General features: G+C 37.9%; 1 protein-coding gene across 3 annotated transcripts in view; it reads right to left on the bottom strand.

Annotated features, from left to right (window-relative positions):
• xdh (xanthine dehydrogenase) overlaps window positions 1–25,728 on the bottom strand; it is a 29,145-nt gene that overhangs the window by 1,277 nt on the left and 2,140 nt on the right. The window contains exons 3-35 of one of the 3 annotated variants that reach the window (XM_026926524.3): window positions 23,697–23,793; window positions 23,304–23,412; window positions 22,702–22,828; window positions 22,522–22,583; window positions 21,688–21,765; window positions 21,334–21,429; window positions 20,931–21,072; window positions 20,655–20,747; window positions 19,062–19,213; window positions 18,717–18,810; window positions 18,342–18,451; window positions 18,045–18,229; window positions 16,797–16,959; window positions 16,140–16,229; window positions 15,882–16,051; window positions 10,839–10,965; window positions 10,357–10,479; window positions 8,232–8,328; window positions 7,572–7,696; window positions 6,575–6,708; window positions 6,395–6,482; window positions 6,113–6,199; window positions 5,767–5,958; window positions 5,287–5,432; window positions 5,069–5,150; window positions 4,603–4,698; window positions 2,754–2,882; window positions 2,453–2,527; window positions 2,133–2,185; window positions 1,904–2,018; window positions 1,586–1,651; window positions 1,310–1,498; window positions 72–239 (exon numbers count right to left, since the gene is read on the bottom strand). In XM_026926524.3, coding sequence (XP_026782325.3) covers window positions 72–239; window positions 1,310–1,498; window positions 1,586–1,651; window positions 1,904–2,018; window positions 2,133–2,185; window positions 2,453–2,527; window positions 2,754–2,882; window positions 4,603–4,698; window positions 5,069–5,150; window positions 5,287–5,432; window positions 5,767–5,958; window positions 6,113–6,199; window positions 6,395–6,482; window positions 6,575–6,708; window positions 7,572–7,696; window positions 8,232–8,328; window positions 10,357–10,479; window positions 10,839–10,965; window positions 15,882–16,051; window positions 16,140–16,229; window positions 16,797–16,959; window positions 18,045–18,229; window positions 18,342–18,451; window positions 18,717–18,810; window positions 19,062–19,213; window positions 20,655–20,747; window positions 20,931–21,072; window positions 21,334–21,429; window positions 21,688–21,765; window positions 22,522–22,583; window positions 22,702–22,828; window positions 23,304–23,412; window positions 23,697–23,793 — 3,860 coding nt within the window. Of the gene's footprint in view, window positions 1–71; window positions 240–1,309; window positions 1,499–1,585; window positions 1,671–1,903; window positions 2,019–2,132; window positions 2,186–2,452; window positions 2,528–2,753; window positions 2,883–4,602; window positions 4,699–5,068; window positions 5,151–5,286; window positions 5,433–5,766; window positions 5,959–6,112; window positions 6,200–6,394; window positions 6,483–6,574; window positions 6,709–7,571; window positions 7,697–8,231; window positions 8,329–10,356; window positions 10,480–10,838; window positions 10,966–15,881; window positions 16,052–16,139; window positions 16,230–16,796; window positions 16,960–18,044; window positions 18,230–18,341; window positions 18,452–18,716; window positions 18,811–19,061; window positions 19,214–20,654; window positions 20,748–20,930; window positions 21,073–21,333; window positions 21,430–21,687; window positions 21,766–22,521; window positions 22,584–22,701; window positions 22,829–23,303; window positions 23,413–23,696; window positions 23,794–25,728 lie in introns of those variants that run through there. The other 2 variants (XM_034308243.2, XM_053237713.1) reach the window with 2 other exon arrangements.

Raw genomic sequence — 25,728 nt, 5'->3', positions numbered from 1 at the left:
CTATGACCTATGACTTATCAGTAGGGTTATAAACTAAACATGTCTATTCAAAAGAAACTTCAGCAACATACTAGTTTGGTGAATCTGTCCTCACAAGCGTTGCGTATTCTCTCAGGTGTAGCAGGGCTGTCCAGTCTAAATGGTCCTGTAAGGCCAGACTCGGCCCTGGCAGCTGTGATAGCATCTTTGATAGCATAGAAGACTGAGGCTGCCAGGAAGAGGGGAGGCTCTCCAACCGCCTAAATAAGGTAAAAAAAAAAAAAAAAAAGGACTGTGTTGCACAGATATTTCCACAATGCCAAAAGAATTAACAAGGGCTTATTTCCTTCATACTGTGAACATGTTAAATGAGTAATACATAATGACTTACAGATATATACAGTAAACTCTCTCAGTTCCCTACACAAGTACCTTCTCACAGTTCTCTACACAAGTACCTTCTCTCAGTTCCCTACACAAGTACCTTCTCATAGTTCAAGTACCTTCTCATTTCATCCAGTATATATTTTATAAAGACAGTCCAATTATTGAAATATTAGGCACATTATTTAAATCTGTACAATAATATTTTGCCTATTTCTTAGAGCTATTAAAGCTTTTTAATTGACACTAGATTCATGTGGACTTTATTTATAGGCCCACTTGTTTGTGTGTTATTGAGTTTAGGAAGAAACCTACTCAATTCAAGGTATTGGTATTTAAGACCACAATAACCAATACAATGTGTTCCTCTTTCGTCTGCCCCTGTTAGGGGTCGCCACAGGGGATCATTGGTCCGTGTATACTTGATTTGGCACAGTATTTACGCCGGATGCCCTTCCTGACGCAACCCTCCTCAGTTTCATCCGGGCTTGGGACCAGCATTGGGAGAACACTGTTGCACGCAACCCCAGTGGCTGGGACAATAACTAATACAATAACTTTACTCTAGTCTACTGTTGTTCTTCTTTCGGCTGCTCCCATTAGGGGTCGCCACAGCAGATTGTTGGTCTGCATATTTGATTTGGCACAGTTTTTATGCTGGACGCCCTTCTTGATGCAACCTTACCCAATTCTGGGCTTGGGACTGGCACTGGGATTGCACATCTTGTGCAACCCCAGTGGATGGGATCGTTCCCTGGCCAGGAATTGAACCCAGGCAGCAGCGGTGAGAGTGCAGTGGCCTAACCACTAGTCCTCCAGGGACCCTGATTTACTCTAACAACAAAAAAACAATCATGGACCCAATGGCTACGCTTCAAAGACCTCTAGGGATGACCAAAACTCCATTTTGAGAACCACAGCATTAAACCGTGAGGGCAAGTATTACCTTGGAGGAGAAGATGGCCTTCTCGTTGGGGGCATCTCTAAGTAGTGAGACCTTAAATTCAGTTGGAATGTCTCCAAAAGCAGGAATCTTATACATCCCAGGTCCACGAGTGTACAGGTAACCTTGGGGAGAGTAGCGCAACTCCTCAAGTGTGAAAAGACCCACGCCCTGCATGAATGCACCCTCCACCTGCAAATAAAATGACAAGTGAGCTCCTACTCTATACAAGACAGTGTTGTCAAACCAGTAGGTCACTGTGAGTGATAGCCAGTATACCTGACCGATGTCCAGTGCTGGGTTCAGGCTTTTGCCCACATCCATAACAATTGAAGTATGCAGGTTCTAAAGGAGTGAAGATGTTCTGGATCATTTTGTCACCACACGTGAACACATAACACATAAGACAACCAGTAGATATCAGAGATGGCCAGCAGTGAAGGATGAAACCATGACCACATATATTAGCAGGATCTAGCCATCTTTATCCAAATGACATCAGTGCTAGCAGAAGTTAAGTACCATGTAAATTATCTATGTTGCAATTACTAAGGAATTTAATAGTAACTAATTCACAGATGAGAAGGTTGTTTTTACCTTGTGATTGCCAGTCAGACAGTCTACCTCCACTACTGAGACCGCTACACCATAAGTGAAGTAGTTAAATGGTCGGCCAGAATTTGTTTCAAAATCATAGCCAATATCTGGAGTCCTGCAGAATAAGGAGGTACACAAAATATCCTGCAGTCAATAGTGTAAAAATGCTGCTGATTCAGGTAAAATTTAAAGAAGAAAAGGTCAGAAATTGTAAAAAGTTTTAACATACTTATAAAACCCATTGGCTGATAAGTTCACCCGGTCAAAGTAAGCTGCTTTCACCTACAAAAAAAGAAATGAGGTTACTATGAGGTATTAAAATAATTTGCCTCAGAAAAAATAGACAGAATCCTATAAAGCTGTATAGATGTAATAATAGTACCCTTAAGTTGTTTACAATATGGTATTTCTGACTTGAACTCAACCACATTGATATCTGCCATTCCATTTTACAACAAAAATCTGGCTTGATTTTCAATGAATGATTTTCTTTAGGGAAAGAATTTGCCAATACTACCAATATATAGAGGTATATAGAATTCTACAGACCCAGTCCTCCCAGCTGCCCTTTGGGTTTTTGGCTTTGTATGGCTCCAGTCTCTGCAGTAGCTTCTGGCATGCATTCTGTGCGACATTGTAGGATTAAGCATTATTTTATGCATTCAATCTGCATAAACTTCAACCTGCCTAAATATAACAATACGTTCTATCCAGCTTTTTCTAATTTATCAGTATCATAACCAATTCTCCTTGTAGTTTTTTTTCTCTGCTGGCATTAACGTCTATCCTGAAGTCTGCTTCAACTACTGGCTGTGTATCAGACATTTAAATATTGTAGAGTGGCCCTTACATAGACTGCCATGCCATTGAGGTCGGAGGAGGCAGATGCGGCAGTAGGGCTTGTGTTTGGGACTGTGTTAGTGCTGGTCTCACTGATGTGAATCTTTGTGCTGGGGATTCCCAGAGTTCGGCTGGCAACCTAAGAAACACAACCGCATTTACTTTAATACTACTGATAAATATAAATATAGATACAGCAAACACACAGGACAGTCTTCATAGTCTGATCACAAGTGATCACTTGAGACACATTCAAAATGCCAGGTGTAAACAGCTACATGCTTGTGATTGGGTCGCTTGAGACAGATGTTAATACCAGGTGTGAACAGGGTCTAATATTTTGCATTTTTTAATATTGTGCTCGAACAGATAACAGTGCACACTACTTTATGAAGCCAAAAGAGAAACTGTGTGTGTGGGATATAATCTATGGCACTTTTAATTTGCTATTTTCATTTGTCAAATTAATAAAAATAATGCCAATATTTTTGTTAATTTGATGTGCTCTCCTATAGAGAAACCATGCTGGTAGTTTTTCAGTGTATTTACATTATACGGCCAAAAGTTGTGGACACCTGACCATCACCTTCGTATGTGGGCCTTCCTCAATCTGTTGACAAACTTCGAAGAACACTTTACTATCTTTACTATTTACTGTCTTTGTATGCTGTAGCATTACAATTTCCCTTCACTGGAAGTGGCCCAAACCTGTTCCAGCATGATAATGCCCCGAGCCCAAAGCAAGGTCTGTGAAGACATGGTTTGCCAAGGTTGGCATAGTAGAACTCGAATGGCCTGCATAGAGATCTGACCTCAACCCCACTGACCACCTCTGGGATGAACTGTAACACCAACTGTGCCCAAGGTCTCCTCACCCAACACCAGTGGCTGACCTCACTAATGCTCTTGTGAACAAGCACATTCCCAACAGCAACCCTTCAAAATCTAGTGGAAAGCCTTTACAGAATAGTAGAGGTTATTATAACAGCAAAGGGGAGGGGACTAAATCTGGAAAGGGACGTTCAAAATGCACATATGTGTGATGGTCAGGTGTCCACAACCTTTTGAGAGAGAGTAACTGTTACTCACAGTAGGCCTCTATTTCATCTTTTAATGTGATAAATTCCATAGTATTATGTGGAAAAGAGTTTTTGTGCTTCAGTTAAAAGATACTCCAGGAAGCGCTCCTTTCTATCATCACCTGCCAAAACCAAAACATAACCAAGTACTGGTAGAGTTTAAAATGCAGTACAATATAATATAGACAATGTTTAAAAGCACTTGTCAGAGAAGCAATGCTTCCAAGGGTTTAGGTAAGTTATTGCGTTCCTAGCACAGGACACTGAGGACAAATATGTTATTATGTTAATATATGTTAAGCCAAAATGCATGTTATGGTTATGCAACCTACTAATGACCTGCATGGCCATGCTCCCTACAGCAATATCTTAAAATAAACGTAATATATTCTACTAAAATGAGATGTACGTAGTAGGCATGGAATTTTTTGCGTGACAAGCACATGTACATCCTGAAGACACTCCCAACTCTTTGGTTTATACAGAGATCATTTATACCATGTAAACCAAATATAGATCTATAGAGACATATTGTGTTTAAAAAAAATCCCAGATTCTCAATGTGGTCTCAGACTTTTGGACCCCACTGTATGTCTGGAAATCTGGAAATCCCAGAAGAACAATCTCCTAATTGGCAACAGAGAGATGTGAGACATGTGAGACAACATGTGAGAGTGCATTTAGAGGGGGTGGCACAATTGTGTTTTGCCTTTTGCAGCAGAAGTGCATGTACAAGCCCTAGTTGTGTATATCTCATATAATACCATTGACTCCTTTTACCTGGACCATTTTAGTGTGCAGGCCTTGTCCCATTTCTGTTCCACCATGGGTGAGAAGGACTGAGCCATCTGTATAGATATGAACCAGTGCTCCTGCCTGGAAAAAAATTAATTAGCAATACAGTTAATACACACAGATATATACAGTGCCTTGCATAAGTAATCATCCCCTGGAACTGAAATGGCCTTAATTACACCTGTTTCAGGAAAACTATCATGAAGACCAAGGAGATGTCAAACAAGGATGAAACATTTCTAGAAATGACCAATTAGGGTTTGGTTCTAAAAAATCCTGTCCTAATAAATCTATTATTTAAAACATGGAAAGAATATAGGACAACTATGACTCAGAGGAGTTTCTCTTCCAAATGTCACGAAAGCATTAGTCAAAGAAGCAAGCAAGAGACAAATGCAGGATGTAACACTACAAAATGCAAAGCATTGTACAAAGTGAAAAAAAAAACAACCTGGTTGAGGAAGACTGCAGTGAAGCTGATGCCAAACTTTGTGGGAATGATGCACAACCCTCTTTTGGTCCAGCGATTCTGTCTGCATCACAACAATTGTAACACCACTTACACCTTCAATTCCTTCCCTTTTCTAACTTATTTAATCAAATAAAGCTTGAGACTACCAGATGAAACACTTTCGTCTCTCATGTTATAAATATCTTGTAGCCACTCACTTGTTATACTGCTCCACCTTGGCTTTCCATTGGTTGAAGTTTGAGATGGATATGCACTCCTCCCAGCAGTGATGTATGGTAAACTGGTCCAGACACTGGTTAAAGGGGGTGTAGTCTCCCTGCTTATACAGATTCATCTTCCTCACCTGTTCAAAGAGATGCAATAAAAACTTTAGCAGAGGTAAACAAAATTGAGTTGTAGGATTTTAATGGTGCAGGTGACAGCATATAGCAATATCTATTACTGAAATCTACAAAACTGTCACTGCGGAATTATAATGGTGTAACTGCGAATAGGAGACAAAGAAATTCACATGGGTAAATGTTTTCAATTTAAAGGTAATTTGCGTTTTGTAGGTGGGTGTTATACTACAGTGCCAAAGCTACCTTGCGATCAAACGCTTTGCGAAGCAGTACAATATCAAGGCTTTAAGAATACATTAACTGATTTCTTTAAAAGTGTGATAGCCCAAACTAAACCTGTTCAGCAGGGAGGCCACAACACAGAGCCACATCACTTATCCAACTCTCTGCTACCATCATTCCCTGAGGCCCACCAAAGCCCCGAAATGCAGTGTTGGAAGGCAGATTGGTTTTACAAATGTAGCCAGTCCCACGAATGTGAGGGATGTTATAGCAGTTGTCCATATGGAAGAGTGCTCGTTCCATAATCTAAAGGAAAGCAAAAAAATGTGCTGTTATGCTAGAATCTGAGTCACAAAATAAGTTAAATTACATAAAGGTAATTACGACTGCAAAATCTGGATTGATTAATGAAATATGTGGATATATTCCTGAGTATAAATGTCATGCTTCTGATACTCACAGATAAGGAAAGATCCATGGAATTTCCTGCGTTGCTGTAGTAGGTCACATCAAGAGCCATGACTTTTCCATTCTTCTTGAATCCAACCTTCACAAATCATAAGAGAAGAAAATATGATAGGATAGCTGAGTAGTTTTTTAAATTATTTATCAAATACACTGTAACACAATAGTCATGAAATCACGTAGGATATACTGTATATTTTGACACTTTCTCATCAATGATGATCAACATTTTCCGGAAAGATAGTCCTGAGTAAATTATATTTGTGTAAATTCTTACCTTGTAATGTCCAAAGAATGGGTGCCGACCTCCAGTAACCAGCATGTCCTCGTCGCGGTCCAACATGCAACGGACTGGTCTCTTGACTCTACAGAAGGTACATTGTAACTGCTCAGGTAGGTATTTCTGAGTACTAATGAGAAAAAAAAAAAAAATTTCCAAACACAATTTTTTTCTTACTTATGAGCAGCAACGGCCACAGCTGTTGAGAGCATGGTGCTGCGGCTCTCTTTTCCTCCAAATCCTCCTCCCATTCTCTTAACTCGACACACGATATGACTGGCTGGTACTCCTAATGCTTTGGCCACAAGTGTCTAAAACCAGATAGTAAAAATTGCCATTCTGAAAAATGTCAAAACACTTCTACCTTCTCTACACAAAGCATCTGCCTTTTTTTTAACATGATATACCTATAATGAAGCTTTTTTTAAATTCTTCAGTTTGGTGGTATTGAGGTTTTTATTATTATTATTATTATTATTATTATTATTATTATTATTATTATTAATACTACTTCTACTACTAACAGTTTGTACAGTTGCACAACTACTGAATTTCCCCTACGGGGGATCAATAAATATACATCTTATCTTATCTTATCTTATCTTATCTTATTTTATCTCACAGCTTCAGGATCCACAGTTCAATCCTGAGCTCAGGTTTCTGTCTGTGTTTTGAATGTTTGCCCCTGACTGCATGGGTTGCTTCCAGGTTCTCTGGCTTCCTCCCTCTTCCCAAAAACATGCAGGTAGGCAGATTTGCTATGCTAAACTGCCCCTAGGTGGGAATGTGTGTGTCGAAGGTGCTGTGTGATACACTAGTGCCCTATCCTGGGTGTATTCCCGCCTCGCGTCCCAACACAGGCCACCGTGACCCTTACCAGGATAAAGCGGTTACTGTGGAAGAGAGAGAAATAGCTACTCTAGAAAAGACACAGTAACCAAAACTATAGCATTTTGATAGAGGAACAGTGAGCAAGCTGGTTAATTTGTTTCTTAATTTGTTCACACTTATTTTAACTAACTCTCAGTGACATGAGAAAACGTAAAAAAAAAAAAAAAAAAACTGAATACATCCCAAACATTCAAAACATGTTATGTATATCCAGTGAATGAAATGTACATGTTATGTATCCTAGAGTGAACAATGAAATATATGAACTACGGTTTTTGATTACTTGTGTTTTGGTGGCTGCCTGCGTGGACACAAACAGCTCCATTTCACCATCCTCTCCTCGAGGGACAGCCAGTGTGCAGTTTGTCTCCAAGTAAAAATGTTCCTGTCCCCCTATGTGTATTTCACCTGAGAACACCGAATCAGAACATCATTCAGAACGCAGCTGATGCAATCATAGATTGTTAGCGGAAGTATACTTACAATCTAACTATCTGTACAATCTGTACAAGCTACACTCACCATTCATTTTAACAGGAAGACCTGTACACCTGTTTATTTATGCAGTTATCCAATCAGCCAATCATATGGCAGCAGCACAATGCATAAAATAATGCAGATACAGGTCAAGAGCTTCGGTTAATGTTCACGTCAAACATCAGAATGGGGAAAAAGTGTGATCTCTGTGACTTTAACCATGGCATAGTTGTTGGTACCAGATGGGCTGGTTAGATGTATGTGCAGGTGTATAAGTGTTCCTAATAAAGTGGATAGTGAGTGTATATACAGTATCCTCTTTAGCCTGGAGCAGACATCTTAATAAAAATATAAAAACAAAGCTAGATATTCAAGGCTAGATAAGATTTCTTTCAAATGAAAATTCAGTCTGTATCAAAACTGTATTAATGCTACTGCATTTTTACACTTTTAGGTGGTATAATACCTTGTACGATGTGATCCGACTCTTGAAAGCCCTGCACAAGATCTCCTCTCTCTATAGTTCGCACTGGCTGGTAGAATGACTGATTGGCAATGGCATCCTGTACAAGAGAAAATTAAAGCAAAAGCCAAGTAATTACCACTTGCCATTGCGTTAAATCTGAATGGGATGCATGGATTTGCTTAAAGATGCAGAAATTACATTTTGAATAGTTGGATATTAAATCATGTACATCATTAATGTACACTCTTGCAAGAATTTTGAGATGAAAGAAAAAAAATGGAGTTTTTCTGTGCACTTGGATTGTTTTTGTAAATGTAATTCATCAGAGGTACCTTGGGCCACTTCATTCAGCATCCACTATCACCTAATATATTTCCAAAGAACCCAAAAAATCCACACAGATCTTTTGCCATGAAGCACCTATCAATGCCTAGTGGTGCAGTGGAGAAGGGATGAACAATTTCTGGGTGAGCTGGTATGAATGACAGTTATTTGACAATTGTTCAATGTGGGCATCCATTCCAATAACTGTATGCCTTCACTGTCATTCTTAGAGATGACTATGCCTGCCCTGTACAGTGATGGGTCACATCCCTGCCTGATGGGAAGCGAACGGTCATACTGGATCACACACTTGCAACATAATCTACAGACCAGTTCAAGGGTTTGCCCTTGCATTGACTGGACTCAGGATAGATGCCCGTTTTGTAATGAATTGGCTGTAATAATTTATGAGTGAGAGGAAGGAGCAAAGCCAATCACCAAGTAAAATACTACTAACTAAAACAATTGCTAAAAGGTGTCCCAGTTATGTCGTTTGGTCCCTAGGCAATTTCTGATATGGCCTAATGAACAAACTGACTATGGTTGAGAAGACTTGATAAGACTTCATGCCCATATGACAGAACAGGAGTTTTGAATGTATATAGTTATATATTAATTGGTGTATATTTACAAACTAGTAAATTTTTTTCCCTATTTACCCATGCTTCCTCAGTGTCAGAAAGCACCAGTCACCTCTGGTAGGTAAACATGTACATGACAAATCTAGTGAAGCTTTATCTTCAGTGCCCGTTTTTAACCCGCTGTGGCCATTTCTGTGAATAACCTGAAGAGCCATTAGTATCTAATCGTTGTAATCTTTATTATGTAATGACGATTTCATTTACAGTGTCAACAACACTAAACACGCCTCTGAAACTGACTGAAAAAAAGCATGACGTGAAGGGATATCCAGCCCTCCTCTGATGAAGGTTAATGATTTCTGAAACCTCCAATTCTGATAATTGAGAAAACCATAAAAGCTCTGCTCATTGTCAGATAAAAGGTACATAATAAATAAGCATCCTTTATCTGTCGTTCCCAAACTCGCAGATAATTTATAAGGTTATATCTGCTAATAATCATCATTCAGGATGATATTATGTATCTGTATAATACAATACTCATTGTGGCTAGCTGAAACATGCCTAAAAATCTGAACCTTCCAGTGTAACTGGGACTGAATGTCAGCTTTAAGAGAGTTTGTAAGGTGTGTGCATGATATTTTAATGTGCCTATATTGTGAAATGTTTCAAAATTAAAATTTAGTGTAATATGTCCTGTTTAGATTTGAGGTATCACCATTTATCAGTTATCTACTGACACTGAGAGATTGCTTAATGAGAAACTTGAGTTTACAGAATCACAGAATTATCACAGAATTATTCTGTGATTTCGACTATCAGTTAAAAAAACTCTGCCCTGTATCTCAAACCAGCTTATCACCCAGATAGAACCTTTTAATACTAAGGTATTTTAATATCAACTCTCTCTCTCTCTCTCTCTCTCTCTCTCTCTCTCTCACTTGCTCCTGTTTTACTACATAGTTGCTTGATGATGCTTGGTGCTGAGACTCTTGACAGCTTTGACACAAAGACTAACATTTCCTTCTCCATCTGCACAATCGCTCATAGCAATTTTCAAATGCACATTCATCATAAATAAAATTTCTTCCCTGTGCTTAATTGTTCACTGATGTCTACGAGTATTTAGCGACAGCATTACATGACCTTCACCTAATACCCTGATCCACAAGGGTGAGGGTTTTGTGGGATTTATGCATAAATATGGAATGCCTACACACCTGAATGGTGACAATCACAGGTTGACATTCCTCATATGAGATCCTTACAGCTTTGGCTGCCCTTTGTGCATGGACTTGTGTGTCTGCTACAATGGCTCCCACTATGTGACCCACACATGTGACCTGGAAAAGCGAGAAAGAAGCAGCTTATCACTGTTACAGTTCATGGGTATTAAATTTGTCATCCCCATAATTTGCATATAATGGCCATTTTAAATATCTGGATAGTCCCTGAAATGAAGTAGACCTAATACAATTCCTCAAATGAATGGCACAACATGTTCATGCATAAAAACCGAGTCTAGTCACCAAGACTTACTACTACAACTACAACTACAACAGTCAATATTCACAAATTTTCAAATTTCCCCTTGGGGATCAAATTCCCACATTAATACCAATAAACGTGTGTACAGCCATTACTCTGCATGGGGTTATTTAATTTGGAAAATTAAATGGACATTATAAATCATGCAGGTAACCTTGTCATCAGCGAAGACGGTCTCGTCATAGACAGCAGGTCCAGTCTTATTGCTGCCAGGGATGTCCTTGGCAGAGACAAATGTAACCACTCCTGGAACTGCCATGGCATCATTAATATCAATAGATCTGCCAAGAGACATGGCAAATGCATATATGACTAATGCTAAGTGATGGAGAAGGTATTGAAAATCAATACACAACAACATGTATTGTCACAGCTGTCTAGCTGTCAAATGTTTGCTAGAATTTGATTGCTTCTCATAAAATAAAGTCATAATTAGAGTGCATTCCCACTGCAGTAAATCAGAATGCTCCTTTCACCACCCCCTTGTTCTTTTCTATGTAAAAGGCCAGGTAACATTCCCGCACATAATGTTTTAAGAGTAGGGGCAATGTTGTTGTTCCTCTTTCGGCTGCCCCCGTTAGGGATCACCACGGTGGATCATTGGTATTTGATTTGGCACAGTTTTTACGCAGGATACCCTTCCTGATGCAACTCTCCCCAGATTCCCCCAACCCTCTCCAAATCCGGGCTTGGGACCGGCACTGAGACTGCACTGTTGCACACAAGCCGAGTGGCTGGGGTCGGTTCCCTGGCCGGGAATCGAACCCAGGCCACAGCAGTGACAGCGCTAACCACTAGTCCTCCAGGGTCCCCTGGGAGTAGGAGCAATGTAAAACAGTATTGTAATAAAGGTGGAAAAAGAATTTCAGAATTTGATACAACCTTGCGCCCCAGCAGTGCCCCGATAGTCCCGGATTCACCGCCATGCTGCTCAGGATAAAGTGGCTACTTAAGATGAACGAATGAATGAATGAATGAATGATAAGTGAATATTCAAGATTATTGAATGTGGTATGGCAAACTATCAAGTCACTTTACTCTAGACAGTGACAAGCCCCCATAACTGGTAAAGGAAGTAGTTCAAGTTGTTGCTACATGAATTTAGTTAAAAAGCTACTTATTCTTGAGAAACATAGTTCTAACTCGAATAATTTACTGTATAAGCCTTCCAAGTTTCCATGCTTTTTCCATAAAGCATTCATGGGTGACCACTGTCTAAGACAATCAAAGTCCACTCAGGAAAGTTTGTGTGTGTATATGCCCCTCATTGAGGTATTTAAACACCAATTATGTGACAAAGCACAGTTCTAATGAGTGGAGCAATATGGCTCACACGACAACTTTGAAAGTTGCAGCAACACTGAGAAACTATAAAATCTCTTTGGTGGAGACTTCCTGTTTTAACATGCCATACAAAATCACTGACTTTACACATGAGAGATTCATAAAGACAATAAAGTTCCATGCTCATCCCAAGACTCCTATCCACAGTTTACTCATACTTCTCTCAACATACTTATTACTCTTTGACTTTATAGTATACAGTTGTAAAAGAGAAATGATTTATAATCCCACTGCACTGTAAGAGGATATGCTTCTCTCAAGGTTCCTTCCTCATGTTGTCTCAGGGAGTTTTTCCTTGCCACTGTGATTCCTTGCTTATTCATTAGGGATTTAAATCTATATCTGGATTTTAGGTAAAGCTCCGGTGTGACGATGTCGATTGTTAAAATAATTATACAAATAAAATTTAACTGAACTGAAATTTTAACTCACTGTGATTGGCCCAACTTGGAAATTAACATACAGCTCAAGTGAGTGCATCCTCTGGGTCCAAGCACTAACTCAGAACATATGCATTTACTGGTGGTTTAGCTGATCTTTCTTTCTAACAACCTCCTTCCAGCAATGCCTATTGATGACACATGACAACATTGATGCATTAACAAAATTTCATTAAAATGGGTCATTCACAGTGGGAAATATTCACTACTGGTTTTTGATTGCCTGTTGTCAGCAATGTATCCTAACAGCTCTGTTGCTTTAAACAAACTCTCCACATGCAATGAAAATGGGGTCAAAGGGGTACTTATCAGACTACCTACAAGCTCCATCTCAGCATTTGGGCTATTTTGTCTTGACCATGTCTCACCTTGCTGCTTGAGAGGTAGTTCTCTCTATTTTTTTTCTCCCTCTCTCTCCATCCTACTCCCTGTTATCTGCCCTGGGTTTGTACTATCACAGGCACATTAACATTTTGAATTTATTTTTGCATTTTTAGATGTAAAGGAGACTTTTAAAGGTAAAAAATGACTTTCCTTTATATTTTTCTACCTGCTTTCACATCTCTCTTATCTCTTATCTCTTGTATCTTATCTATCTTATCTTGTATTATAGTGCATGTGGTGTCACTGTCCTGCTCTCTCTCTCTCTCTCCATCCTCAAGCTATTCTACCTGCAGTATATGTCATTTTGGGGTTTAATTGCATACTAACCTTTGTATTCTCTAAAGTAAAGCTCAGTTATTGTTAGTAGATTACATCTAGTAGATCTAACTAGTAGATTACATCTATGTATAAGGTATATGACAGGATGTTACTAAAGAAGTGAAACTATGTTAGGGTGACCTTAAATCAGTGTGGAGAGCACAGATGCTATCTTTACAGACTTGCCATACTACTACCGCTTGCCCTTGTATTGACTACCTATTTACTTTCTTATCTGGCCAAAACAACACAACTAGCTTGCTAGCAAAAGTTAATCCAATTATTTGACTAAGTAATGACAATGTTAGCTAAATTGCATGTGGGCTGAATGTCTGTTGGCAGTGCTATAGGTAGGCTCATAATTGATATGCTGATTGACCACATACCTCACGCTCCATCAGAATTCATCTCTAATGAGACATGTAATTTGCATAATTCTTAGTAGTAAAATAAATTACATTGGAGAAAACATAGAAGATATCTACTCCTTCACAATAACTTTCCCAACTCCTAATAAGGCGGATAGCACTACGTCCGCATTCTCAACGATTAACCATTAAACAATTTCGAAAATCATCTCACTACTGAAGTGTGCCAACTGCCCTCCTGACCCCTTACTCACTGACTTTTTTAAAAAAAAATATTTGGCTCACTCTCAAATGACATTCTGAATTGTTAATCAGTCACTACAAGAAGATATTTATCCACAGAATCTCAAAACAGCTGTTGTCAGGCCTCTGCTGAAAAAAGTAACCTTGACACCTCCATTCTTAAGAATTACAAACAATTTCAAACATTCCTTTTCTGGGCAAAATCACTGAGAAGGTGGTAACCATTCAAATTAATAAATATCTCAATTCCAACAGCCTAAATGAAGTCATTAAGTCTGGTTTTTGGCTTATCACAACACAGAAATGACACTAATCAAGACTAAATGATCTTAAAGCAAATTGAGATGCAGGTAGCTTATTTATTTTGGTTCTTCTAGACCTCAGTGCTGCTTTTGACACAGTTGGCACAGATATTACTTAGTCAGCTACAAAACTTGGTTGGTCTCTCTGGCTCTGTTATAAATTTAGTTCAAGTCCTACTTAAGTGGCAGTGAATACTCTGTTGCACTTAGTAATTGCTCATCTAAGCATCATATTTCTTGTGGAGTCCCTCAAGGTTAAATTCTGGGAATGACACTCTTTAATATCTAATCAATAATTACAACATTTCCTTCCATCAATACACAGATGACACACAGCTCTACATGTCCTTAGCTCCTGACCCTCAAAGGTCTACCTGCTCTTTATCTGACTGCGTAAAGGACACAAAGTCCTGGATCATAATTTATTGGGAATGGAGCTCAGAGAAAAGAGTGCTGGTTCCCTGTCTGTGAAGGCTATAAACTGAATCAAAAACCTGAGAGTTAGTTTTGATAGTGACCTCAGCTTTCATAAGTAATGTCTGCAAAACAGCATTCTTTCACCTCAGAAACATATCCAAAGTCTGTGACATTCTCTCAACTGCTGAGAGTGAGAAACTCATACATGCCTTGGTGTCAACTCACCTGGATTACTGTAATTCTCTCTTATCTGGTTTACCAGATAAGAGAAGAGATTACAGTGCACCACTTCCCGAACAGCTGCATTGGCTATCACTGTCTTATAGAATTAATTTTTAATTACTTTTACGGATTTTCAAATGCCTTCATGATCTTGCTCCACTGTGCCTCAGTGAACTGATTGTTAGATATGATCCAGGCAGAGTGCTCGGATCAGAAAACAGATGTACCTGCTACCTGTATGTTGGAAATACTGTACGTTTATGGTGAGACAGCCTTTTGTTGTTATGGCCCCAAAGATGGACAAATGTAAAAAAATAAAAAAATAAAAAATAAATAAAAGTGTGACTGAGACACTGCAAAAGAGGTTCAGTGTGAATTGGCCTTTAGTTTCTGCAGCTGTGTTGTTTTTCAGTAATTAGGTCTGCTGTAGTTAGTTAGTATTCATATGAAAAAGGCTACTTCAGTTGAAGAGGGGTGACCTAAACAGTGAACACCTCACAAAACTAGGTATTTAGAAATGGGACAGGATGTATAAAGGCTGTGCTTTAGGTCAGGAAGATAGTTCCTTGTGTCTATGCTAAGGCTGGGCCTCAGGAGATGGTAACATATGCAATACTGGACTAGAATGAGTTCAGAAATCCACTGCGTCAGCGGATTTTAAATGTCGACTCACCATCCTACCACCCCCTACCTCCCACAAAATACTTATTTTCTGACCAAGAAGACCAACAAAAAATAAGCTTGTGACAAATTATTAGCAGCAACTTGGCGTTAGCCAGCAAAGCAAGCTTCTCTAGGTTTCACGAGCTTGTTTCAAGAGCAAATCCTAACATAAATGTCAATCCTGTTACATATTTCACAAATGAATACATTTTTTCTTTGTGTTCTTTTTTAAGGTGTCCCTAAAATGCAGAATATGTAAATATTTATGTAAAAAAGTAGCAGATTTGCCTCTGTTCCCTTATGACTGAAGCTAGCTCATCAGTTCTGCTTAAATCACTGCCTATTATAATTCCATAAAACACTGTTTTAATACTCGGATGAGGAATAGATTGCATTTACAGTACTTGGATTTAAGTTAATTTCTACAAACGTTTATTTAATAAGGGCTATTTGACACACAATACACACAATAAATGGGTGGCTAGTTGTTACTCACTTAATATACGCATGAGCTTTAGTGCTGGTGACGAGGGCCAAACAGAGCTCGTTCTCAAAGTGAGGAATATCATCACAGTACACAGCCTCTCCTGTGGCCTGCTTCAGAGCAGACAGGTGCATAACAGGACGACCTACCACATCATCTGGGCTCTGACCTGGAGGGACTACCTGTATTAAATCATAGAAAATAATACTTTATATAGAAAAAAAGCACTGTAATTAAATTTCCATATGCACTGCACATATGCATGTGTACCTGGTACAGCTGCACACTGTTTGGTGAGTCCAGGTGACAGATTTCGATAGCACTGGCATAGTCTGGTCTGACATCCTCAACAGAGAGGTACTGATGAAACACAGGTAACCATCAGCTTTAAAAAGGTACTTTGTAATTAAAAAACATTAAGGCATTTTAAATTGAATTTAGCAAGCAATTGATTGCTGGCCTTTTTTTTTTTTTTTTTACATAAAAACTAAACATTCTGGGTATGCTGTTACAGGAAATTAATAAATGACAAGGTGGTGTGATGCGCTTCCACCCCAAAGTTGATTATTTTCCAGTAAGGTCCTGAAGTGTTTAATTATATCCCAGCTATTTGTCAATGATAAAAATTGATATTGACATGCTGTGATTTTAACCATTTATAGTTACATTTAATGCTGTGGGACGTCAGTGATAACACTGAATTGGATGTGTTATATGACGATATATAAATTTATGACTGGTACACAGATGCATTGCTATCATTGATGCTTAAAAATGTTCATTTTGATGTAGTACAATAGCTTCATGCGTCAGATGCAGATCATATCATATCATATATCATTACCACTTAGTAATATGAGTTCATTGCTGGTGAAGGTTTCACTTTGACTATAGTTTTAACTTACATATCTATGAACATGGGCTTACCTCCTGAGCTAGTTTGTGCTGGACAGTGAGGTAGAATTTGAAGAACAGGCTGATGGTCAGTGTGCGTCTATATGTCACCATCCCACCTGGTGCGGAGGGAGACAGGGTCATCTCTTCAGCCAAGAAAGAGCAGGCATCCTGCATCAGCTCCTCATTCCACTGCCTATAATCATGAACACAGCAGCAGAACTGATCAACACATTTACTTTATGTGTAGTTCCCAGATTTGTGAGATTTTGGGTCATATGTTTAACACGTCATGGGAAAACACTGTAATATTTCATCTTGTAGTTCTTAAAGTACTGCAACATCTTCTATTTTACTACAATCTTTGAATAGTGAACAACTTACAGGAAAATGGATAAACTGTATTTTTCTTAGTACCGTATGGTCAAGCAAATATTTTTGTTTAACTAGTCAGCCAGCATCATTAATATGTTAACAATATATTCCATTACTTGGGGTTGGAGTATCTATAACTGAAATTAGTATATACTGTATATACAGTTATATACAACACACACTCTGCCAGTTAGTTTAGTATAATGTAGTATAATAGAACAGTCTAGTAACATTTATTCTGAAAGGAATATATAGTACTGTTAAGCACCAAATAAAACGTCAGTAGTAATAACTGCTAGACTTGCCCCTGCTAGAACCTGAGTGAAAGGCTAGCAGATGTTAAATGATTAATAACGCTACTATCGGTTGTGTTTGCATGTGATTGTTGTAAATCATGCTATTAAACCGCTTACAAGAGAAAATATTGAAAATCCCTTTTTACATACATAATAGGAGTGTAAAGCAATGGCACTATATGTATTTGTTTTGTATCCGTGTCTGTATTCAGGTTTAAATCCAAAGCGGTATGGCCTAAACTGGAAAGTTTGTTTCTCCTTTTTTCTTTCTTTAATTAAATATGGACCCTACCACTATGCCCTTGCAAATGCTGGAAGTAGTTCCTCAACCTCAGCTACATCACTCGAGTTCAGTTTAGCCCACTGAAATTTATGCTTAGTTTACAGCACAAATTCCCAACCCGGATCTTGGAGTGCCCCCTGTCTTGCACATTTAAGTGTTTTCCCTGCTCTAACACACCCACTTCAACTTTAAAAGAACTATTAATTAACTGATTAACTGAATCAGGTGTGTTAGATCAGAGAAATCACTAAAATGTGCAGGACATGGGGTAGTACAGGTCCAGGGTTGGGAACCCGTGGCTTCAAGAATGCGCAGCGTCTAAAGTACCTGCCAATAAGTCGGTTGCATGTTGTTGTGGCGAGAACAGTGGTAGGGGCCATTCCGCCATAACTGAGTCGGATGTCCTGCACTATGTTAGACCCCTCCTTGAAGAGCACGTTCATCCCACAGGTGACAATGGCAATATCATCCTCTTTGCGAAGTGACTGCTTAAAGGCTGAGCAGTACTGGCCCTTGTAAACAAAAAGGAATCTTCAGTTCTTTTTTTTAGTACGTATTTACTCTGTATTGATTTTCAGGCATATCTACAGTTAATTAGACCCTTGTTTGTTGTGCTAAACAGACCTTTTTTGTGTATGGAATCTCAATGGACAACAGAATTTCCTCTGGTTTTAAAGCAGTTTTCCTGTAGCCAGTGAAAAACTTGTCATCCATCTGAAGCACACGTTTGCCTTCTGCAATAGATCCATAAGATAACCAAAAAATAGTTATTAAACAAGCAAAAATAATGAAATAAAATTTCATACATTTTTTCCTAGGTGAATGATATTTATACTGCATTACAATCAAGCACACAATAATAACAACTGAGCACACTTTACATCAATTTACACTTCTTTTTCATTCTCTTTTATCAGCATACAGGACATGCAGATATCCAGTCAACCTTTGGTCCTTGAACTACAAAAACAACAAGAGAAAAAAATGCCTTTATTTTACCTTTGGACATCAGAGTTAGCTTAGAACCCACGGCCATGAACACAGGGTTAAGGTCTGAGATAGGACTTGCTGTCATAATATTTCCACCAATAGCCTGTACATACATGACATGCAGCACCACCCACACACAGACACACACATAAACAAACATTTGTAAAAATGACAAACCTAGGAAATACAATTCTTAATTCACATACTTCAAAAACACTTTAATAAATCATTTCTACGTTTGTAATACTTTTTTTTTTTTTTGGAAAGGTTATTAAGCGCAGGAACTAACACTTGGTGTTAATGCAGGTGTCATAAAAAACCCAACAAACTATGAAGAACAGCTAAATGACATACTGCAACATTTCGAATCTGTTGTCCTGCGAACCAGTGAAGCTGCTCGAGTACGGCCTGGAAAACCTCCGTTTTGTAGCTTGGTAGCTTGTTTACCATTCTGCTCAGCACCTCCTTTAACACAGTCAATGTCACAGATGCACCAAACTCGATCCCTAAAACACATACACATACACATACACAGTTTGTTTCATGAGGAACAGTTAGGACATCCAAGAATTATTATCAATGTCCATAGTATAGGTCAAGAAACAAGCAGATAATATTAAAAAAAGGAGAATCTATATTCAGAACACGAGCAAAACATGGGAACATGAAACAAGGCTCAGCACTTAACAAGACGAATTGCATGATAAGAAAGAAACTGTGGAATTTACATAGACAAAACAATCCAGGGCTTAACACTGAACACCTGGACACAATCAGGTAACAGTAATGATGGGATAGAAGAAGAAGAAGCTTTTATTTGTTACATATACTTTATAGCACAGTGAAATTCTTTCCTTCGCGTATCCCAGCTTGTTAGGAAGTTGGGCTCAGTTTGAACCAGTCTGGGCTTTTTCCTCTGACCCCTCTCATCAACAAGCATTTCCATCCACAGAACGGCTGCTCATGGGATGATTTTTGTTCTTCTCACCATTCACTACTGTACGTGAACATCCTAGGAAATCAGCAGTTTCTGAAATACTCAAACTAGCCTGTCGGGTACCAACAACCATGCCACAGTCACTGAGATCACATTTTTCACCCATTCTGATGTTTGATATGAACATTAACTGAAGCTCTTGGCCTGTATCTGCATGATTTTACTCATTCTGCCACATGATTGGCTGATTGGATAATTGCATGAACGAGAACGTGTACAGATCTTCCTGTTAAAGTGGCCAGTAATTGTATATTATATATTTTTTATTTTATATTGTACTATATTTAAATCTATTTCATTTCAATTTCATATATGCATTTCAATTTCATATATTTAAAATAAGAATGCACACATTTCAAATAGTCTAAGTGTTTCAGACATTAATACTAATACTGAATTAGTAATACTAACATTAATACCAACATAAAATCTAGACACAGAGAAGCCAGAAAACACATTTTCTATAAGTTCTATTAGCCAGATGGTTATATCTGGCACTGGAAATCAATATAAAAGCCATATAAAAGCTCTGCACTCTGCATTAGTTTCTTAAAGCGAATGACAGAATCTGATACGATAGTGCAGTAGCACACGTAACCACCTCTTCATAATGTATTTATTCAAACCCAACCCTTTTTACCATTGTGCTGCTAGTTAGATGTTACACCTCATTGGCCTGTTACAACCTGTGCCATTAATTTCCCCTGTCCTGAAATTATAATGTCTGCCCTATTTTTGTGCATGTGCCACGATCATGAAAAAATAGGGTCCAACAAATCTAACATTTTAACTGGAACTGAACAGTCAAGCTGAAATTCAAAGATATATCATTTGGTTACATGCAAGTCTTATTTATTTACATAGATTAAATAAGATGAGGCTGAATTCATACACTTTGATGCAATTAATGCATGAAGTGATGAATGCAATTACACAAATGGCATATTTACCAGTCTCAGTGTACTGGATGCTGTTGAGTTCCTGGATGTATGTTGGTGCCAAGATTACAGGGTACAGGAAGTTCTTGAATTTCATCTCGATACCTTTTAAATGAGAAAAAGATGTCTCTAACAAATCTTGTAAATGTTGTTTCAAGGTAAAATGACTGACAGATGACATACGATATACTTAAATCTGTTCATATTTATTCAATGGAGATGCCACAGCTGTAAAATACAATCCTTAGTATAATATTAAGAGACAACACTTTTCGCTGAAGGTCTCACCGACTTCAGTGTTCCCCACCACCAATTTGGCTGTAGGATACAATGCCTTTAGCTCCAGGAGTTCTTTCAGGGTGCTGGGCTGAATCCATAAAACTCTTTCTCCAAGAAATCTCAGCTGTCGTGGTGGATGCTTGGAAAGACCCTGAAGAACATCACATTTGAGTTACAGTTCATGCATAAATGTATCCTCAGTATGTTATAGCTAAATTTAAACCAATTAAACAAACATTAATTTAAACAAATAAATAAAAATATAAATGCAAACAAAAATACAATAAAATAAAAAACTTTATGTGCAATTACATTTAAAGTTGATATTTATGTAGCATAGTTATTAAACCGTTCATTGTTGTAATTTTTGCAGTGGAACCAGATTTTGTTGAATTCACATGTTGAAATGTACCATCAGTTCCGGAGGGAAAATGATTTCCTGTGTTGGGTCCAGTGGCATAAATTCCGATGGGTCAAACAGTTGTTGAACTGAATGTTTTGAATCTCCCTGTAAAACATATTGAAAACAACTAGACCAAAGGTTTGTGTTGAGTAGAACTATAATTTGGACATTTTGCATTGCGCAACACCAAGGACAGAGAATAAGTGAAATGTTAACTTCATGCCTGGCTTGAATTCCATGATTTTTAGCAAGGAACAGTCGGTTTCACTAATAAGCAAGGATGCCTTGATTATTGCTACAGAGTAAGTATTAGAACTGATGACAAAACTGATGTGGTTAGCAGTTCACACTGGTTGTGCTCACATTGTCCTGCACTTTTGTGTCTTCACTGGTCAAGCAGCAGGCTTTGGATTTTCCTTTCGCCCCACAGCATCCTCCGTCCTGGTCATACCAAGATAAAAATGTGCTGTAACAAGTGGTAGCTTAAAACGGATCCACAATAATACCTATACCTAATAATAACCTCCATCTAAGGGTCTGTTCAATTCAGTGTGCACCTGATGTGGCTCTCTAGAGCACATTTGACCAGTTATGGGGTAACTTCATATTAATGCCATGCCTTTGGCATACAAAGCCATTCAAAAGTTTAATAAGACTGCATCTGTTTTTCATTTTCTTAAAGATGATTTCATAAAGGAATATGGTTAAAATGATCACAATTCACACATTACAGTTTTAAATATTCACACAGTTTACACAGATCATAGTTTTAGCTTACAGAATTTGGTTGTTTCTTGGGGTTGTTAAGATTCAAATGATCAATTACATACCACATTCATAACAACAAGCTGTTTTTAAGGAACGCGTGACTGGAAATCTCAGTTTTACAGGATTCATAACTGTTACTTCTGTGGGATGTGGTGCTTCTTCAGTCATTATTAGAACTTCATTCAGTTCACCAAGCACATATGGGTGTCATTCTCAGGGGTCCACATACTTTTGACCTTATAATGTAACTTAAGTTTCTTGAGTTGTCATGATGATTAAATGAACATTGCCCCTAAGCTTGGATGTCATTGGTTCCATTGGTTTCTTTAGAGGAAGCTCCTTAATATAGACCTTATCACAGTGTTCAGAAGTAAAGCACTATATGATACCATTACATCTTTTCATCATTATGATTTTGCATTATATTACCTTGGTGAAGGTCTTGTAGCCCTCCAGTATAGGTCTATACCCAGTGCAACGGCACAGATTACCTGTATGAATGAACACCAGCACAAATGTATTACTGCTTTTATGCAAATTATACTATTATGTGTTAAGACTATCTTAACGTATGGCAAATGAGTTTTCAGATGATGGCCATCATTATACCTTGAAAGGCCTCCTCGATTTCCTGCATTGCAGGCTGGGGGTTGTTCCTCAGAAGGGCATACATGGACATGACAAGTCCTGGAGTGCAGAAACCGCACTGTGATCCATGAGCCTTAGCAATCCGTTCCTGCCCAAACACAATATGGTATAATGGATTATGTAATGGATAGAGAGTTGAACTTGCAACCCGAAGGTGAATCTGAAGGTTGTGGGTTCGAGTCTCAGGTCTGGCAGGGCTTGGGGCTTGGGGGTGGGGGGGAGTGAATGACCAGCGCTCTCTCGCACCCTCAATACTGTGACTGAGGTGATACCCTTGAGCAAGGCACCGAACCCCCAGCTGCTCCAAAAAGGCTGCCCACTGCTCCGTGTGCGCGCGTGTGTGTGTGTTCACTACTGTGTGTGTGCACTTGGATGGGTTAAATGCAGAGCACAAATTCCAAGTATGGGTCACCATACTTGGCCACAAGTCACTTCACTTCACTTCACTTCACTTCATCAAAAGTTACATAATGAACCATTCAAATTTAAACTTCAGACTAATAAGGCACATACAATACATTAAGCTATGTTAAAAATCATAGGTAAATAGCTTTTTTTCATACCTGAACAGGATGAAGTTTGCTGGCTACACTGCCGATTCCCTCCACTGTAGTGACTGCACAGAGATGCATTGAGCATAGCGGTGCCAGACATGCATTAATGGCCTGGTGACTGCGACAGGGCAATCAAGGACAACATACTCTTTGACATACAGGACACAATTTAGTTCTACTATGTATTTATAAATATTTATTACACAGACATTATATACAGATATACAGGCTCAACATTCTTGTCTGACGGAAGTTCAATAATATATTATATAAATGAACTAATTAAAAAAACAACAACAAATATATAGCCTTCATTTCCTCTGGAAATGAACAGTGCAGTACACCGTCCATGAAGATGGCTAATTAACATACAGTCTGTTTGTGGTTTCATGGAAAAGATACACAATCTTGTTCTGTTGTGGGTGGAACTTGGACACCATCACAGTGCAGGCGCCACATCCACCTTCAGCACATCCCAGCTTAGTCCCTGTTAAACCCACTGATTGCATCAATATTAAGGAAAACCACAGAAAGGTGCAATCAAACATGCAAACTCTCCCACTAATAAAACATAACATAAATGTAATTGCAATGTATTTTTTTTAATATTCAAAGGTTTTTGTAAATTATTCCTAAAGTGCAAATAAACATATTTGTATTTTTTTTTTTTAAAAATTAATCCACCATGAACGACTTGCATATGAATATTTATAATAAATCATCTTCATTGTTGCATTTAATTATGATTAAATTCTGATTCAAATCTGAGTTGGTGGTTTCCTACATTACCCACAATGCCATTTGACTGAAAATCCCAGAAACGATAAACATGTTGAAAAAACTATCCTTATCAAAACATTTGCAGCTTCTGTTGCAGATTCTCTGTTGTGGCTTGTTACAGTTAACCACATGCAGTTAAGTGAATTTTATAGTTGAAGGCATTTCATCAGACCTAGTCATCTACTCACAATGCTAAAGACATTAGCTCAGAAATGGATTGAATAAATTAATTAATAAATGAATAGCTCAGGATTTATTTTAAATTCAATTTACATGACACCAAGGATTATTCTTATAAAAAATGTAAGTAAATTTAATTAGTAGCTTTCTTTTTTTTAATAAGGAAAATTTTCTCAAACTTGAGTTAAACAAACTATATAAATCTCAAAACATTATTATTATTATCATCATTATTACTTAATAGTCACTAACAGATTTAATGGTTCCCACCAATAGGGATGGGCGATACCACTTATTTTCTTTCCGATCCGATACCAAGTACTTTCAAGACAAGTATCGCCGATATTGATATTGATACCGATACCGATACCGATACTTCTATGAAATATTTTTATGTAAGTGATTTTATAGTGTCTTTTGAGCCATCATTATTAATATTAAATAAACTGCAATAGACATGAGTTCTTTTTTGCTACATTTATTAAAAAATACTGAACACTATTAATCAAATAGCAACTTGTATAACAAATAACACAAGAGCAATAAATCCTCTGTCTTCTACGACTGAGATTGGCTGGAGGTTGCTTACATCTCTCCTATGCTTCTTGTAATTTCTGATGCTCTCTGTGAGTCATCTATAAAATATAATACATACATTATGTTCTTAAAGCTGTGTTACAGGCATTAAGAACTTATAATGATAGTAAATCCCTCCCAGGTATTACTTGACAGTATGTAATTTATTTAATAAACATGTTTTAAATTCTATAAATAATATATAAATGATTTCATTAAGAATATCCACCAGATATCAGGTAACAGAAATAGATATATGCTGATGAAAAAATGTATAAAAGGTTTTAATAAAAATCCCGTTTAAAACAAAATATCCAGTTTAAATACTTATATGCAGTGTAATATTCTGCTCCACATGAAACACTGTAATATCTTCATATCTGAAACAATTTGTATTGTACAGAGTATAGCTATGATTAAATATGACTCGACTTTTTGTATTCCTGGATAATGTCCACCTCTCTGAAAGGATTCTGCTAAAGAACTCTGCCTCAAGCCAGAAGATGGGGTCGTGTCTGTGTTACCTCGTCTGCTCGCCTCAGCTCTACTTCGTCATGTTCTATAGTGTGTTTTGCTTTTAAATGCTTTGTCATATTTGTGGTATTGCCAGAGTGGTGTATTGTTTTTTGATAAATGTCACATGAAGCTTCATTATTATTAACTGGAGTGAAATAACTCCAGATTATGCTTCTTTTTCTTTCAGCCATGACCGCAGCCATGCACTCAAACGAACCCCTTTTAAACCTGATACAGCGGAAGAAGATATAGTTCCCATTGACGTTACGATTTAAGTGTATTTATATACTATACGGCATACTACTTCTATGAAAATGTTCTAAAGTCACTTGTTTAAAAAAACAGATAGAATCGATACTTGTTTTAGAGAATCGATTCTTTT

This window comes from Pangasianodon hypophthalmus, chromosome 10 (assembly GCF_027358585.1).
Source record: "Pangasianodon hypophthalmus isolate fPanHyp1 chromosome 10, fPanHyp1.pri, whole genome shotgun sequence".
Classification (NCBI taxonomy): domain Eukaryota; kingdom Metazoa; phylum Chordata; class Actinopteri; order Siluriformes; family Pangasiidae; genus Pangasianodon; species Pangasianodon hypophthalmus.
Note: the sequence above shows the minus strand (reverse complement) of the source record. Positions and strands in the feature narration are given on the sequence as shown.